This window comes from Mirounga angustirostris, unplaced genomic scaffold (genome assembly GCF_029215605.1).
Source record: "Mirounga angustirostris isolate CCGP_5_RB_7025 unplaced genomic scaffold, mMirAng1.0.hap1 SCAF_2, whole genome shotgun sequence".
Classification (NCBI taxonomy): Eukaryota; Metazoa; Chordata; class Mammalia; order Carnivora; family Phocidae; genus Mirounga; species Mirounga angustirostris.
Window position 1 is genome coordinate 159,553,344 of NW_026991710.1, and position 16,384 is coordinate 159,569,727.

At 57.2% G+C, this 16,384-nt stretch overlaps 1 protein-coding gene across 3 annotated transcripts in view; it reads left to right on the top strand.

Moving 5' to 3' along the window:
• The first annotated feature begins 241 nt into the window (after positions 1–241).
• Positions 242–16,384, top strand: part of GFRA2 (GDNF family receptor alpha 2) — an 85,826-nt gene continuing 69,683 nt past the window's right edge. For all 3 annotated transcript variants that reach the window (XM_045879970.2, XM_064585441.1, XM_064585440.1), the window contains exons 1-3: positions 242–1,338; positions 6,596–6,910; positions 12,609–12,692. In XM_045879970.2, the coding sequence (XP_045735926.1) occupies positions 1,299–1,338; positions 6,596–6,910; positions 12,609–12,692 (439 nt within the window). In that variant the 5' untranslated portion in view covers positions 242–1,298. The remainder of the gene's footprint in view (positions 1,339–6,595; positions 6,911–12,608; positions 12,693–16,384) is intronic.

Sequence of the window (16,384 nt, forward strand, 5' to 3'; positions counted from 1 at the left end):
CGGGGATTTTCGAGCGCCCCTCCCCCCATGCCCCCGGGATGGCTGGGGTGTCCTGGACACTCCACGCCTTTCGGCCTCAGCTGAGTCTCCCCAGGCCTCCGGGACCCGTGGGCCGAGGCGGCGGGGGCAGGGGCAGTGGGGGTTGGAGGGTGCAGCCCGCCCGCGGCGAGGGGTGTGTGTGGGGGGGGGGTACGGTGGCGCGCTGAGAGGGGAGGAGGAGGGTGCGGAGGCTGTGGTGGGTTTGAGCCGTAGCTCGGGGAGCCGGTCAGTTTCCGGCCAAGGCAGCAGGTCAGTCCCGGGAAGGGCGGGCGGCCGAGCAGAGGGAGTGAGCGGCGAAGCACTCCTCTCGTCCAGCGTTTCCTGGCGCCACCGCCGTGTCGCCGCCGCCGCTGCAGAGTGTCGCTGCTCCGCCGCGCTCCCTCGCCCCGAGCCGCCAGCCGCCTGGGAGCCTGAGCGCCGAGCCCCGGGCGGAGAAGAGGGGCGCGGGCGCGAGAGCCGCGGCGAGGGAGCTGCGAAGGGGGAAGGGGGCGGGCGGAGGGAGGAGCAGGGAGAGAGGGAGAAGGGGGAGGGAGAGAGGAGAGCGAGGGAGAGCTGGAGAGAGCGAGAGCAAAGAGCGAGAGCCAGGGAGAGGAGAGGGAGGGAGAGAAGAGAGAAAGACACACGCACGCAGAGACACACAGTCACTGGAATTCCATTAGAAAAAAGTGAGACGAGCAAGGGTTAGCGGCAGAAGATTTTTTTTTTTTTTTGAATCTTTTCTTCGTCTGGGTGCGAAAGAAGCGACTCCGGGTTCTCGTCTTCGAAGCTCCCACTGGATTGTTCCTTGGCGCTAACACCGTCGGTGGATTTCTCTATTTGCATTTTATTCTGACCCCCACCTTCGCTGCTTCCTTTCAGCCCTTCACTCTCAAATCGCCTCTTCCCCACCTCCCCAGTCCGCTCCTGGGAAGCGCAGGGGAATTGGACCCGCGGGGACTCGCGCCTTCCCGGACCAGCGGAGGGGAGGACAGAGCGAGGACCAGGCTGTCGGCTTGCAAAGCAGATATACCCTCATTTACGTGTATATTTGATTTTAGTGGGCAAGGGGGGCGTCGAGAGGCAGCCCACCGCCCTCCTGCCCCCCCCCCCCCAAGCCAGAGGCGAGGATCGCAGGACTCAGGATCTTCATCGGGTGGACTAGCTGGGATCTCCGCATTGGATTTGGGGCTGATTATCACTGCTTGGCTATTATTATTGTTGTTGTTATTTTTTTTTTACCTAAGGGAGAAAGACACAAAAAACTGTGGGATTTATTTAACATGATCTTGGCAAACGTCTTCTGCCTCCTCTTCTTTTTAGGTGAGTACCTGCGGGCGGGGAGGGCAGCTTGTCCGCCGGAGCCTGGGGGGCCGCGCGGGGCCGCGCGTTCGGTCGCCGGCGAGAAGCCGGGAACGCGGGGGGCGAGCGGGGCGCGGGCTGGAGACCCGCGGGGAGAGCGCGCCGCGGAGCGAGCCGGGCCCCCGCGCTGCCGAATCGAGCCGGGCCGGGCGGCGAGGCTGCGGGCGGAGGGACGCGAACCGCCGCTGGCTGGTTACGCAGGGGGCTTGGGAAGGAGACTTGGAACACCATCGCCGCACACACGCACACTCGCTTACTCACACACAATGCTAGCACTCATTTCTCTCAAAATAATGGGTTCAAATTGCGGCAACTTAAGAAAAAAGAATACCAACTCTAGATCTGGAAGAGAGGAGGGTGGGGAGCGGCTCTGTGTCGCGGAGAGAAAAATCATGCCAGTTCCATCTTTCTGGTCGGCTCCTGGATCGGCCCGGGCGGACGGCATGGGTTTCTGGATCTCCTGCTTGGACATCGGTGCGGGCAGCGCTGGCCGCCATCCCCTCACCTGCCAATCACCCTTCGGGAAATGCATCCCACTTCCCGCTCCCCGAACCCCTTTTCCAGTGGCCCCAGTCCCTGGAGCACTTTTCAAGTTTCTCCCCACCCTTTGCCCGCCCTCCCGCCCAGACCCGAGCCAGATGCGTGGGCAAGAGTGAAACGTTGCGAGCAACCGTTCACTACCTATCTCTCACTACTTCTGGCCGCCTGGGGACCCTGTAGCTTGTGGGAAGAGGAGGGAGGGAGGTCAAAGTTTGCTTCCTTGGGTGAAGAGGGAGAGGAGTGATGGAAAAAAAGGAATCTGAACAAAGACCATTGCTCATTCCATAAGCCCCCTCCTCCAAGTGCAGGGAGGAGGGGCTGCCTGGTGCCCCTGAACCCTGGGCAGTCTCCCACCCAGAATTCCCAACCCCTCGCGCCCTTTTGTGCTATGTGAAATCTCAGCTGCTTGGGAAATGGGTATAGAGAGAGCATTCTGGGAGTGGAGGTGAGGAAGAAGGTGTTTGCCAGCCGGGTGCTGACCTGGAGTCCCTGGCGAGGCTGCTGCCCCTGGGTAGGTGCTCTGGAGAGGGAGCTGGGTAATGAGTGTGTTGAGTGCGCACACATCTGCCTCCGTGTGGATGCTGTTCCTGCCACCCTGGCCTGCTGTTAGCCTCTGGTGAGCCAGGGTGCCTAGCTGGGTCAGGACTGTACCCTTTCTCTCCTGGAGGAGGCGAGAGGGGAAGGCCTGAGGGGGTAGGTGCCCATCACAGAAAGATGTTTGTGGTCTAGTAAGTGCCCTCCCGGCTTGAATAGGGGATTTGAGTCAATACTGATTAGACCCTTTGTCCACCCCCTGCCTCTACCCTGTCCCAGAAGCTGCGGTCCCCCAGGGTGCCTGGCCCTGCTCTAGGGTGTGGCCTTCACAGGTCCTGCCCCCCTAAACCAGAGGCAGCTGTCTCCAGGGTGGGAGGGGCTGCAGGAGGAAGCTGCAAAGGTGCTCCAGGCCCACTGTGAGCTTGCAGCCTTTCCTGGCAACCCACTGCAAGTGGGCTCTCATTCTGGAGGGGCTGTTATAAAACCCGACCTTTTCTCCCACTGCTGGTTTGAAAACCCAGCTTTCTGGGGCTAAGAAGAAAAGAAAATTGTATTATAAGCAGCCAGATTGCCCGCTGCTGAGCTATGTATGTCTATACCCCACAGGGGCCTTCTGATGTCCCGGGGTGGAGAAGAGCGTTCTGGGCCCCTTAGTCCTGTCTAGGGGCCCATGTTGCAGGCAGGCTTTTTTCAGCTGGGAGGGCTGTGGAGTTGACTTTGTTCTCATGATATAAGGGTATGTGTGTGTATGTGTGTGTCAGAGATGCACCCGGAGTCTGAGACCCTGGGGGCAGTGGTGAGAGGAGGAGTAGTAGCAGGGCATCAGCAGTCCTTTTGGTCAGAGCCTTTCAGTTCCCCTCCCTTGAGATGCCCCTTTCCAGAGCTGGGGGGAGGGGTTAACTGAGTGACCACCAGATGTTAGAAGACTCTGGGTTAGGCCAGCCAAGGAGGAAGGGATAGGTTGGTATTAAGGAAACTTCAGCCTCAGGGCCACTTTCCTTGGCAAGGAGCTCACAGTTGGGAGCTGGTTGGAAATTCCGCTTGTGGGGAGAGGCTTTTGTGGAGCTTGAGACTGGGTAGGCAGCTTCAGTGTGTGTGTGGGGGGGGCACAGTGAAGTGTGGTGCCAGGAACATGGGTCTTCAGTGTGCCCCCAAGGTTCCGAGTGAGGCCTGGAAGTAGAGAGGCCTTTCTGGCCCCGTCATCCTGACCTCCAGGGTTGACATTCCCAGGGAGAGAATGAGATGGGGAAAGTCACTTGGGGGCAGGGCTGGTCAGAGGGCCCCCTTCCCACTGGTATCCTAGTGTGCATTCTAGCTCTTGTGGGGCTGTTCAGTGCGGGGGGGTGTTTGCAGCTCCGTGTAGTCTCTCAGTCCCCCTTGTCTCTAGAAGCTGTTCCACATGTCTTTTCTTAATGGATCTGAGTTTTCTCCTGATTTAGAATTTGGAAGCAGCAGGATACCTTCTGGCCTTTACTCTTTCAGAATTCTTGGCCCAAGGCTCCCAGTTGCTATTTCTTTCTCTGTCTGGGCTTGATTGGTTCTGGGGGTCATGACGCCAACTAGAAGAGCCAAGGATGGGTGCAGCCAGGGAGTTTGGGGAGAGGATGCACTGGCTCTCTGTGGAGCATCTTCCTGCCCTGGTCACGTGTACCAGCTGGCAGCATGGGGGACGCCCTTGCTCTTGGCATAGGAGCCCAGCATTTGTGAGGATTGTCCTGTGGGGCTCTAGGACCCACCTGTAGGGCAGGCAGGGTACGTGTCCTTCTTGCCCCGATCCCCTAGGCCAGTGTCTTGATCTTTAAGCCTGCCCAGGATGCTCCCTTCTCAGGCTGTCTCAGACAGTGCGGCCTTAGGCACAGTCAAGGTGGGAAGGGAGAAGGCTGCTGGGACGCTGTGGGGAAGTCCGTGGAAGTCCCAGGGCTGGGTAATTCTTGAGGCTCTAGCACGCAGGCTGGCCGGCTGGCTAGGTGGGGGTAGCAGGTGCAAGTGAGGCTGGGTCAGCTCAGCTGCTCCTGGGTGGCCCAGATGCACTGAGTCCTGCTCGGGGACCTAGGAATTTGCTGAAGCCAGGAAATAAAGCTGCTACCTCGGCTTGGGCGGAGGACACCTCTCCAGCCAGTGCCTCGGCAGATGCCCCGCTGTTCGTGCCCACACCCCATGCTGGCTTCTTCTCTGGTCTTGTCTCAGCCTGGCCACAGCCTTCAGCTCTTCCTGTCCTGAGGCAGAGGTATGGTCAACGGGAGAAGGAATATCTTTTTCTCTGGCCCTTATGGCCTCCACTGCAGGCCTACCCCTTGCTCTTCTACTTCCTCTCGTTGTGGCTAGGTCTCCTCCCGCCAGTGGTGGAGTCCTTTCCATCCGCAGCTGTCTGGAGTGACAGGCTCGTGGTACAGTGCTCTGCCTCCAGGTGTCGCTGTCTCCCCACGGTAGCTCCCCCCCCCCCCCCCCACCCCCCGAGCAGGGCCTACTGGGGAAAGGAGTGAGAAGTGGCCATTCTGGATAGGGATTTGGGGGGGGGGGGCGGGAAGGGCAGATTCTATGGGATTCTGAGGAGGGGACTTCTGGCCTAGGATCTTAGTATGCTTTGGGCTGGATGGAATGGAGGAAGCCTCCCAGGTCACTCCTGGGTCTTGGAAAAGGCAATCTTGGCTCTGGCATATGGAGGGGCTTTTTCTGGGGCAGGATCTGGAGTGGACAGGAAGACTGGGGTGATGTCTGTGTCTAGAGGAAACCATTTTGGGAGCTTGATTTTGACAGGACCAAGTGGGCTTCTCCCTGCCCTTCACTTATGAATCTTTTTCCCGGAGCCCCTTCCTTTAGAGGACTGTGGGTTTAGATGCTCTGAGGGTGATGAATAGGAAGGGTGGTTGAATCCTGCTTGTTCACCTTTGGAAAGGCAAGGCTCCACGTGCACGGCCAGAGTCCAAGGACGGAAGCTCTCTCCCTTTTGCAATTGGCTTATTATTCGGCTTTTGGAAAGAAGGAAAAAAAAAAAGGAGAGACCGAGGGGGAGAGGGTTTCAGAGAAGGGTGGAGAGGAGAGGGAAGAGAGGAGAAGTAGAAGGTGCTAGAGAGAGAGAGAGAGAGAGAGAGATGGGGCACAAGGCTATTCAAAGAGCAAAGGTGATGGAGAAATAGACCTTAGAAGGAAGTCAGAGAGAGAAGTGTGTGTGAGAGAGAGATGAGAAAGCCACACACACACACACACACACACACATACACAAGGAAGAAAGCTAGGGGCTTGTCAGGCTTGCCTGCACCACTTTCTTTCCACAGGGCTGGGGTACAACTTGGCCACAGAAGTCATGTTTTCAGGTGTCCAGCCAGGGTGCACTTGGACTGGAAGGTGTGGAGGGCTGGGCTGGAAAGGTGTGGCCGCCCCCTTCTGGACATGCCTCAGGCCACAGGTCAGGCTTGTCTCTTGGGGTCTTCTCTTAGAGTCTGGGAACTCAGAATGGACAGGCCAGGAGTCTGAGGGGCCCTTTCAGCCCATGTGTGACCTTGAGTTGTCATCTCCCTTCTTTAGGTCTCAGTTTCCCCAGGGTAAAGTGGTGGGGAAGGGGGAGCTGGATGCTGTGGTCTCTGAGGTCCTAACAGACCAGGAGAGTAAAATTATTTCCTGCTGCTTTCCGAGTTTAATCCAGCCTGTTGGCTGGACATCTGGTGGAACTGAGGTGGATGGAGGTTTGGGCAGCAGGAAAGCGAGAGTCCTCCTCTGCACACTTGGGCAGGCCCTGCAGCCCCCAGCTCTCCGCTGAGGCTGTGGCATCCTTCTCTGGCCTCCTGGGTTTTCAACTGTTTGTGATCTTGCTGGAGGGTCTTCGGGCTTTCCTCTGCTCCGCTCCTGGGCCCAGGGCTGAGGGGTGACCAAGTGGAATTGGAAGAGAATCTGGTAGAGCCAGGGCACAATGACAACTTGAGGTCTCCTTTGGGCTTGAGGAGGGATGTTGGTGTCTTGGGAACCTTTCAGGGCTCTTCCTCAGACCCGTTGTGTGGTGGGGAAGGCAGCATGGAGTCGGCCTTGGTGTGCTTTGGAGTAAGATGGGTGTGAAGTTCCCCGAAGGGCCCAAGCCCCCAGGCCTGCATCTTGGGTCGGAGGTCATGGTGGCCCTCATTCATGCTTGTCTTCCCTCCCCACCACCCAGACGAGACCCTCCGCTCTTTGGCCAGCCCTTCCTCCCTGCAGGGCCCCGAGCTCCACGGCTGGCGCCCCCCAGTGGACTGTGTCCGGGCCAATGAGCTGTGCGCCGCGGAATCCAACTGCAGCTCCCGCTACCGCACGCTGAGGCAGTGCCTGGCGGGCCGGGACCGCAACACCATGCTGGCCAACAAGGAGTGCCAGGCGGCCCTGGAGGTCCTGCAGGAGAGCCCGCTGTACGACTGTCGCTGCAAGCGGGGCATGAAGAAGGAGCTGCAGTGCTTGCAGATCTACTGGAGCATCCACCTGGGGCTGACTGAGGGTAAGCCCGGCGGGGGCGGGGGTGGGGGGGAGCCGTGGGTGGGGGCCTAGGTTCAGGGGAAGACTTGGTAGTGGAGGGAACCGGCCAGGTCTCTGTCGCTCCCTGCCAGGGGAGCCTGGAACATAGAGGAAGTAGCTGGCTGATCTAGGAGGGCGGTTGTTGGAGGCGGCCAGGAGAGGTGAAGGAGGGGGCAGAGTGTCAGCTGGGGAGGAGAGGGGGCTGAGTGGTGGGAGAAGGAGAACAAGGCTGGAGAAAGGAGGGCAGTAGGGGTCAGGAAGAGGATGGATGGACGGACGGACAGACGGAGGGACGGACTTGTGCAGTGGTAACTGAGAAGGGGAGGCAGGAGTACCCAGGCAGATGCGGGAGGGGGGTCGCTGCAGGCAGAGCTGTGCCTCCAAGCAAACCAGCCCCTGCCACTCCCCGAAGGCCTGGGCTCTGAGCTGAGGGCAGTCCCATTTTTGCTCTTCCTGCTGCCAGGAGGCTTGCTCTTCAGGGGGCTTCCTGACCCCAGGGCTGGCCTAGGCCCCTTCCACAGGGCTTGGAGCAGTGTGTGGGCAGCAGGCCCCTCCAGCTCCCAAGGTGGAACCTGCCACCGCCCCTTCCCCTAACAGCCCGCTCCCCGATGCCATCCCCTTCCAGACCACAGTGTGGAGGATTTGCGTATAGTGCAGGAGGATTGGCCACCTTGGTCAGACGGTCATTTATTGATTCAACAACTGTTTATTGAGAAGTTATCATCTGCTGGGCATTGTGGGAACACTTGAGAACAAGCGGGGGGAGCCTCTGCCTTCATGGAGCTCATAGCTGGGGGGGTGCAGAGAAGTGAGGGGCTTTCTGTCACTTGGTGGCCTCAGTGCTGTCGGAAAGCACTTGGTGCTGTCGGAAAGCACTTGGTGCTGTGGGAGCCCCATGGCAGCTTCTTATAGTCTTAAGAGCCTTCCTAGAAGAGGCAGCCTCTGAGCCGAGGCTAAGAGTGAGCTGTAGTTACGCCCGGAGGGATATGGGCAGAGTGTGGGAGGTGGAGGGGGAGCTTGGGCACAGGCCCTCAGGAGGGAGTTGAACTCACTCGCAGACCAACAGGTAACTCAGTGTAGTCAGGTGGGGAGCTGGAATTGGGGATGGGGGGAGGAGAGGGGAGGGGTGCGGGACCTGCTGGGCCTCAGGGAGCCCCGCAAGGGGAGGCCATGCGATCTCGGCTTCAGGACAGTGAAGATTGGAGGCTGTTCCTGTGATCCAGGCCAGGGGTTGTGGTGGCTGGCTGAGGACAGCGGCAAGAACGAGGGAGGGTCCAGGGAAGCAGAACCAACAGGTCTTGGTGAAGGGAGAGGAGTCAAGGAGGGCAGTTTTCTGTTTTGGGCAATGGGTGGGTGATGGGGCCGTTCACAAGAGGCGGAGAAGGTTTCGTGTGGGGGGAGGGCAGGGAGATGATGCCTTAATTTTGGGGTGTGTGGCTCTGGTTGGAGCCCAGGTGAGGAAGTGGCTTTGTACATGGAGATTTAGGAGCTGCGGTCAGCCAAGGCCAAGGGTGTGCACACACTGAGGGGAGGGAGGGGACAGAGCCCCCGGGACCACCACCGACGTTTACAGATGGGCGGGGGAGGCAGGGGCACCTGCAAGGGTGTGGGAGAGAGGCGGGAGGGACAGCAGGGGACCGGGGAAGGAAGGAGGGCCAGCAGTCTCCAGTACTTGGGGTCCAGCAGGAGAGGGCTGGTGGCATGGCCCTGTGCCCTTGGGGTGAGCGCCGCAGGTGGCCACTGGGAGCAGAAGCCTGGTTAGGGAGTGAGTGGGAGCTGGGAAAGGTGACTGTGGACAACTTCTAGAAGTTTGGTGTGAGGAGGAGAGGACAAAGGATGATTTTTTTTAAGATGTGAGAGGGTGGAGCAGCTTGAAATGGAAAGTAGGCCAGTAGTGGTGGAGTGTTGAGGTGAAGAGAGGGGTATGCTGTGGAACGGCGTCGGTGGTTAGCCTGAGATGGAGAAGCAGCATGGCCTCAGGGTGCTGGAGGGGAGGGGAAACGGGGACCGGGTGTGGGGGCCGGAGAGTGAGGGATTTCTGAGCAGGTGCCGAGATGGTTCCAATACACCCTGAATGTGGGAGTAGAGCGGGCAGGTCATTATGAACAGTATCACCACCGTGAATAGCAAAGTAATTCCTCTGATTCAGTCTCCCGTTCCCAGCAACCTCGAGTCCTGGAGCTAGAGGTGAGCAGAGAGAGGGAAACAGTGCCACAAAGTGCATGTCTCTTATTCCCTGCGAGGTGAGGGAGGATGCCTCTCTAGTGCCTGAAAACTGAGGTCCCTGAGCCCAGGGCTGCATTCTTTAGTTTCTTGTTTTCTTTCCTGAGGCCTTCAGTTTCAACCCAGGGGAAGTGGGGCGGTACCTTGGGGTGGGCTTGCTGAGGGCTGCAGGATTCCCAGGGGAGGGGACAGAAGGACTGCCAGCTGGAAGAGCCGGGTGGGCCCCCTGAGAGCCTGGCCACCCGAGTGGCTCCCTCTGGCATTACTGCGCCAGAGGGCCGAGGCCCTTGCTGGTGGGAGCCAGGCAGTGGGGCGTTTGGATGAAGATGGCGTGCTTCACGGGCTTTACACTGCGTCCTGCGCTTTGCTCTTCAAGGCCCTCTCAACCCAGCAGTACGGGACGGGAGAGGCGTGAGCTGGCTTGCTGGTTCTCTTACTCAGCAACCATCTACGAAGCCCCCCGACTGTGTGCTTCGGGGTGGGCGAGGGGAAGCACTGATTCAGCCGTGGTCCCCTGTGCTGGGCTGCGTGTGGCTAGGAGAACCCTCCCCTGGGCCAATCCTACAAAAGTAGACCTCCTACTTTCTCCTTCCTCAGAATGCACCCCTCCCCCATTCCTGGTTCTTGGGAGCCAGAGGTGGTTTCTGCCTAGAGCTGGCCGGGGGAAGCTGAGAGGCCTTTTAACAGTAGGTAATGTTCCTGTGAGTGACAGGATCCACCTGAGAGTTAATTATTCATGGTGTGGGATGAGTGGTCTCCCTGGGGGAGGCTGCAAGCACTTCCTCCCTATTCCTTAATAACACTTAATAACCTGGCTTGGGCCTGGGGCGGGGTGGGGGATTGTGGGGAGGAGAGATCTGTGCTGGTTTGGACTTTGATTGTGGCTTCCCCTTGGCCACTGCTGGCGGGTGTGAATTCTCTGGAGGCTGGGCGCCACCTTCTCCCTCCACCTGAGGCTGAGCTGTGCATAGTCTGAGGACCTCAGCTGCGGACAGAGCTGGTGGTAGCAGGAATGTGGCCTCTGCTGAGCTCCTAGATGTTCCCAATTGCAAAGGACCTAGAGATCATTCTGTCCCACTCCCACTTTGGTGGGGAAGCTGAGGGTGCAGGGAGGAGGGTTGGTGGGACCAGGGCCCCCGACTCCTTATCCAGACCCCTTTCCAACTGCCCTGGGGAGAACCTGTGGCCTGGGGCTCAACTGTCCCTTCTGTCACCACCGCCAGTATTTACATGGTGGCGCTGTCCCTGATGGCTCCACGGGGCACTTGAGACCAGACTTCTTGCCTTCTCCAGAGGTGGCCCTGAAGTTCAGGGTCATTCTGGTCCTTCAGATGTGAGGAGCAAAGGCCTCTCGCACAGGTCATGGCCTGGGAATCTGACACCTTAGGTTTGGGTCAGTCTGGTGGCCGGGATGCCCAAGGGGCCAGGTCTCCGATTTCCTGCTGGTGAATTCTGCCGCAGGAGCATGCAGCATGAGTTGACTTAAATAGGATGGGCCTTTCCCAGCCAGTCCTGCAAGAGGCTGTTTTCCCCCCGGACACTACCCCCCAACTCTGCAGTCGATCATACTAGCTGATGTGCACCCAGGTGCCTAGCTTTGCCAGGTGCAGGAGGGAAGGACAGGCCCGGGGCTGGGGGAGCAGTCCTGCTGGCCTAAGACTGACCCTGTGAAAAGTCCAACAGCAGCAGTACTTGCTTAAGAACAGTTTGGTTCAGCAACACTTTTAATTTTGGAGACCGTATTTATCATGGCTAAGTACTTGGATTCTGGAGCCAGCTGCCTGGGTTTGAAACCTGGCTCTGCCACGTACCAGCTGTGTGACCTTGGGCCGGTTACTTAACATCTCAGACCAGTTCTTTAGCAATGAAACAGGGAGAGGAATAGTGCCTATCTCGTAGAGAAATTAAGAGGATGAAGTGAGTTCGTACACCTAAAGCGCTTTCAGTGGTGCCCGTGCATAGAGGGCTCAGCATAACATCATTTTTCCTACAAAAACGCTTCCTAAGCTCTTATATTATTTGGCCCCAACAAATGGCAGTGGCTGGTAACCCCACCGCTGGGATTTTCTCTGGTGCCTGTGGGTAGAGAGGAGGACACTGAGATCGTACAGGCCTGGTCAGTCCCGGGGGCAGGTGGGATTGGAGACTGGCCTGAAAGGATCAGTGCCGTTTGGATGTCGGTCAGCAGTTAGCGCTTAGGGCCTGTTGTGTGCAGTGCATTCTGTGTGCTGTGTGTTGCAGGGCGTGAAGGGTGCTTGCTCCTGTGAGGTGAAGTAAAGGGTGGGGGCCGGTTCTCCAGGGGGAGAATGAACATCTGGGGGTCTGTACCATTTTTGGGGGGTCTGCTAGCTATAGCAGACAGAGGCCTTGCTCTGTGAACCAGCAGAGGGCCGGATGAGCCTTGAGTGCTGGCCTCTGGGGGACCTCACCCCTTACGGGCAGATTGCAGGTCCCCTCTTCTGGATGGCTGGCCCCGTCCTGCAGGAGGCCCCGTGGATGCCACCGCACATGTGCTCTTCTTCAGGTGCTGGGGGAATGGGAAATCAATGTGTGAGACTATGGGTCATCACCTATCTCCCCTGCCCCTTCAGCACACGCACACAGTCTGAGTGATTATCCATTGATTTCTCCTCACAGTAACGTCTCAAGAGGATATTTCCTCTCCTGCCGAGGTGTTGGTGGAAGGGCCGGGAGTCCCGATGAGGAGGTGGTGGGTCTCCAGGGCATCCCTGTGCCATTTATCTCCTGTCACTCGCTTGCTTTTCTATTCACCAGCCCTCTGATGCGCCCCAGAGCCCTGAGGAGAGGTCTGAGAAGCCAGCAGGTGTGAGCTGGGTGGAGGGCCCTGGCCAGGCCAGCAGGGAGTGCAGAGGTGGGGAGTTGGTCAGACAAGATGGGGGTCATGCCTCCACTCAGCAGACCTTCAGCCCCTCCAGGCAGACTTTTCTGGTGACATAATGGGAAACAAAGAGGAAGTTCTGTGCCTTAGGCGGCCTGGGCAGAGCGAACCTGTAGTGATGGGGGAGAATGTCAGCGTGAGGGCCAAGGGACCAGAGTCTAGTCTAGCTCTGCCACAAGGAGCTGTGTGATCTCAGTCAGGTGTCTTTACCTCTCTGGGCCACCTCAGAGTCCTCTCTTGTGAAATGAGGAACTTGTACTGAACAACCTTGGAGGGCCTTTGGCTTCAAATCCTTTGATTTATGTCTGGCCTTCCGCAGGCTGTCCACCTCCCCAGTGCTTTCTTTCCAGAAGCATTTGGAAGTCCTTAAAAGAGGGCTGGACATGCAGGGAGGTCAGCAGAGGGAAGTGTGAGCAGTACTGACCTGCTGTGGGAGACTACTCTAGTTGGAGAGAAAGAATTCACCCGTATGAAATGTTCAGCATCTCGTGCATCACTTGCTCTTGTCTAGCACCGTGGGAGGGGTGAACCTGTGCCTGACGCTGGTTTTTTCTTCCAGGTGAGGAGTTTTATGAAGCCTCACCCTATGAGCCGGTGACCTCCCGCCTCTCGGACATCTTCAGGCTTGCTTCAATCTTCTCAGGTAAGTGGGCTCATGCTAGGGCCTCCCCAGTCCTCCTAGGCGCCCTGGCCTTCAGTCGGTTCTGCCTTCCACCAGCAAGCCCCTTCGTGTTTCTGAGCTTCGGGCCCTCATCTGTGAAAGAAGAAACCATAACACCCACCCCTGACGTTGTGTGTGGAGTGGAGCATTTATGGGACTTGCCTAGAATGCGCCTTCCGTGCAGTAGGTCTTGAATTGGAAACCTGGTGTCACTCTCCTAGTTTGTCACATGTCTTGCCCTGCGGGGTCCTTCTTTCCAGTTCCCAGCTCTTGCACTTTGGAATTCTACTTTGGTCAAGCTGTTCAACTTTTCTGTGCCTCAGTTTCCTCAGTTGCACAGTGGGAGAGTACCTACCTTGGGTTGTCGTGAGGTCTGAATGAGCCAGTGGTTGTGAAGGGCTCAGCGAGCTGCTGGGCAACGCAGCCCAGGGCCCGCCCAGGAACCATTAGCTGTGGTTCTTGGCAGTAATATCACCCCTCTCGGCTCTGCTCTGGGACTCCCCTTCCCCCGGGGGCTCTTCTTCTTGAGCGCCACCGAGAGGCCTCTTAGTCCCGGCCACTCCTGCCCCGGCCTGCCCCGGCCTGCCCCGGGAAGTGAGAGGACTGTGTGGAGCTCTAGCTTTGCTTGTCATGGTCCCTGTGCAGGAGTCTGAGGACTTTGTTGGTTCCTTCTTCTTGGCCTCTTCCCTTTGGCATCTGGGAGACCTGTGGGCCCAGGGCAGCCGCCCCTGCTCGGGCACTGGGGAGGGACTGCCTGTCTTGGGCACCGCTCTGTAGGGGCTGGGGACGAGCTCCTCCGGAAGCCACCACTGGTGCTCAAAGGTGGCCGGGGGGGGGCCTGTTACGGTACAGGGCTCCAGACCTCAGGTTTCTAGGAAGTTTTGTGGCAGTATGCGAAACCTTCTGAAGTTTCTTTTGCTCTAAACCATGGGTTCTCAACAGCAGCACTGTTGGGGTTTTGACTTGGATAATTCTCTCCCGTGGGCAGAGCTGTCCCATGCATTGTTGGATGTTTAGCAGTGTCCCTGGCCTCTACCCATTGGACGCCAGTAGCAACGCACTGAGTTGTGACAACCAAAAATGTCTCCAGACATTGCCAAATGTCTCTTGGGGGCACGACTGCTACCAGTTGAGAAGCAGCGCTCGAAAACTGTGAAATGAACGACCCTCCAGTGAGACCCTAAGCACCTTCAAATGAAGAATTCTCTAGGAGACTGTTTTTCAAACTTTCTTTTTCTGTTATTGGCCCCTGCTAAGGAGAAAAGTCAATTCTCTGTAGAGAAATACTGTCTTGGTCTCTTTGGGCTGCCGTCACAAAATACCACGTTGGGAAGCTTCAACAACAGAAATGTATTATCTCATAGAGGCTGGAAGTTGAAGATCAAAGTCTGGCCGGGCTTGGTGTCTGGTGAGCGCTCTTTTCCTCACTTGCAGATGGCCACCTTCTCACTGTGTGGGAAGGGAGGGGTGGTGAGGAGGGAGGGAGGGAGGGGGAGAGAGAGCGAGAGAGTTTTTTTTTTTTTTTTTTTTTTTTTTTTAAATATAAGGATACCATTTCTATTGGTTTTGGCCCTACCTTCTCACCTTTATGACCTCACTTAACCTAATTACCTCCTAAAGCTTTGTCTGGAAATACAGTCAAATTGGAGATTAGGACTTCAGCATATGAATTTGGTGGGCACAATATAGTCCATAGCAAATACCAAGGAATACCTACTTTTCTTTTTTTGCCTACCCAAGAGCCAATTTTTGAGATTGTATCTAAGAGATTGATATGGGAGGATATATATGTTCCTGATGGGAGAAATCCTGGAACCCCATGAGAAAGGAGGCATTGGCCAAAGGGTGACCATCTAGATTTGCCCTTGGGCCCTGGTGGTGGTTGGGGATGGTGGTGAATGAAATGGAGACTTCAGAGATGATCCTGACTGGTTTTGGATAGAACTTCACCTTGGGCCACTCCTTTGGGGACAGCCTCGGGGCTCAGATGCAGGTTGAGAATATTCTCAGCATGGGATGCTATAGTGTGGATGCCCTCAGCCCCGATGTACCCAGTTCTCACCCTGCCAGCTGAGTACTGCTGGAGGGGTGGAAGCCATTGGGTTTACCTCCAGCAAAGACACAGATTAGCCTTGCTCCTTGAAGGGTGAAGGTCAGAGGTTTGTTTCCCGGACTCCCACTAAACATCTTTCTAGCAGAAAATCTTTATGTGATGGACTTGATACTCCATGAGATAAGGATATTGACAAGTGAGGAAGTTATTGGGTCTCAACTCACTGAATCAGCTTCTTTTACCCGCTGCCCAGATGGAAATGGCCCCCACATGACCCTGGATCCCTGGGCTTGGGGGACCACTCCCTACAGAGAGGGCATAACTTCGGGGTCTGTGACAGCCCCCCTCATCACTCCAGTTGACCCCACTCCACCCACAGTAGCCCCAGAGTTGGTGCGTGGGTGGCCCCGTCTGGGAAGCTTGGGCACAGAGCTGGGTGGAGGGCCCTGGCCAGGCCAGCAGGATACCAAGCAGGCCAGGGTGGGGCACAGAGCAGGAACAAGGTTGGATGCGGAGCTGGGAGGCCTGAGTGAGTGCCAGTGCATTCCCTGCCACAAATCACCTGAGGGGCTTGGGCAGGTCACTTCCCTGCTCCAGACCTTATGTTTCTTTTCTGAAGAAGGAAAATGTAAGCTTGGAGTGGAGCTCCCCGATTTTTCCCCACCAAGGCACACAGACAGTGGCAACATTGGGTGGCATACTAGGGTGAGCAGAGCATCTTGGTGCTCAGGGGGAACATGGGCCTCTGTGTGGGGTCAGTCTCTGGGCACATATGTCACCTACCTGTGGCTTGCTGGCTGAGAAGGCTTGGCCTGCGGGACCCAAGATCTCTACCGGTGCTTTAGGATGATGAGGCTGCCACCTTGTAGAACTGGATGGAGCCCATCTGCACATGCACACACCAAGAGTTGGCTGTGAATTGCTTCCCCCATCATCTTTGTGTGGAAAGGCAGGGGGTGGGGAGCATGGGGTCTCTGTGGCCCTCCTCTAGGCCGCACTATGCCTAATCAGGGCCCTAGGGACTTGGAAAAGGATGTTCTTGTAGCTTTGGGGTTCTTGCTGCTATCTCCTTCTAAGAATTTGGGTCCGTGTTGGGGCCTCCTGGAACATGTGTTCTTCTTTATCTCTGGCCTCCTCTCTCTGTTGGGGTTCTCAGAAAGTCCCACTGGGAATCTGTTGGCAATAAAAGCTGCCAGGATTCCTCCAGCACTCTTTGATGCCAGAGGCCCTGGGGGAAGGACCAGCCTCCCCTCCTCTCTGCCTAGTTCAAAGACAGGCCCTAGCGTCAGTGACTGGGGCTGGGATTACTGGTGTCCCGTTAGCCCTGAGTCCAAGGCTGGGAGGAGAGCAGCCTGGCTCTTCCCTGAACCATGACAGCAGTGATGTTGGAGGCGTCCAGGTGGGATGGGAGAGTTCATGGGGAAGTGAGGTTTTTCCTGTTTCTAGCCACTCAACTGCCCTTGCAAGCATGAAGCGGAGTGGTTAGGGAGGCAGCCTAGTGCACAAGAAGAGTGTGGGCCTTAAGGCAGACAGTCTAGGGTTTGAATCCCGACCTGGCCACTTAGGGGAGTGTGATCTTGGGCCTCACTGGGCCTTCTCGAGCTGTAGTGCCCATGCGTGT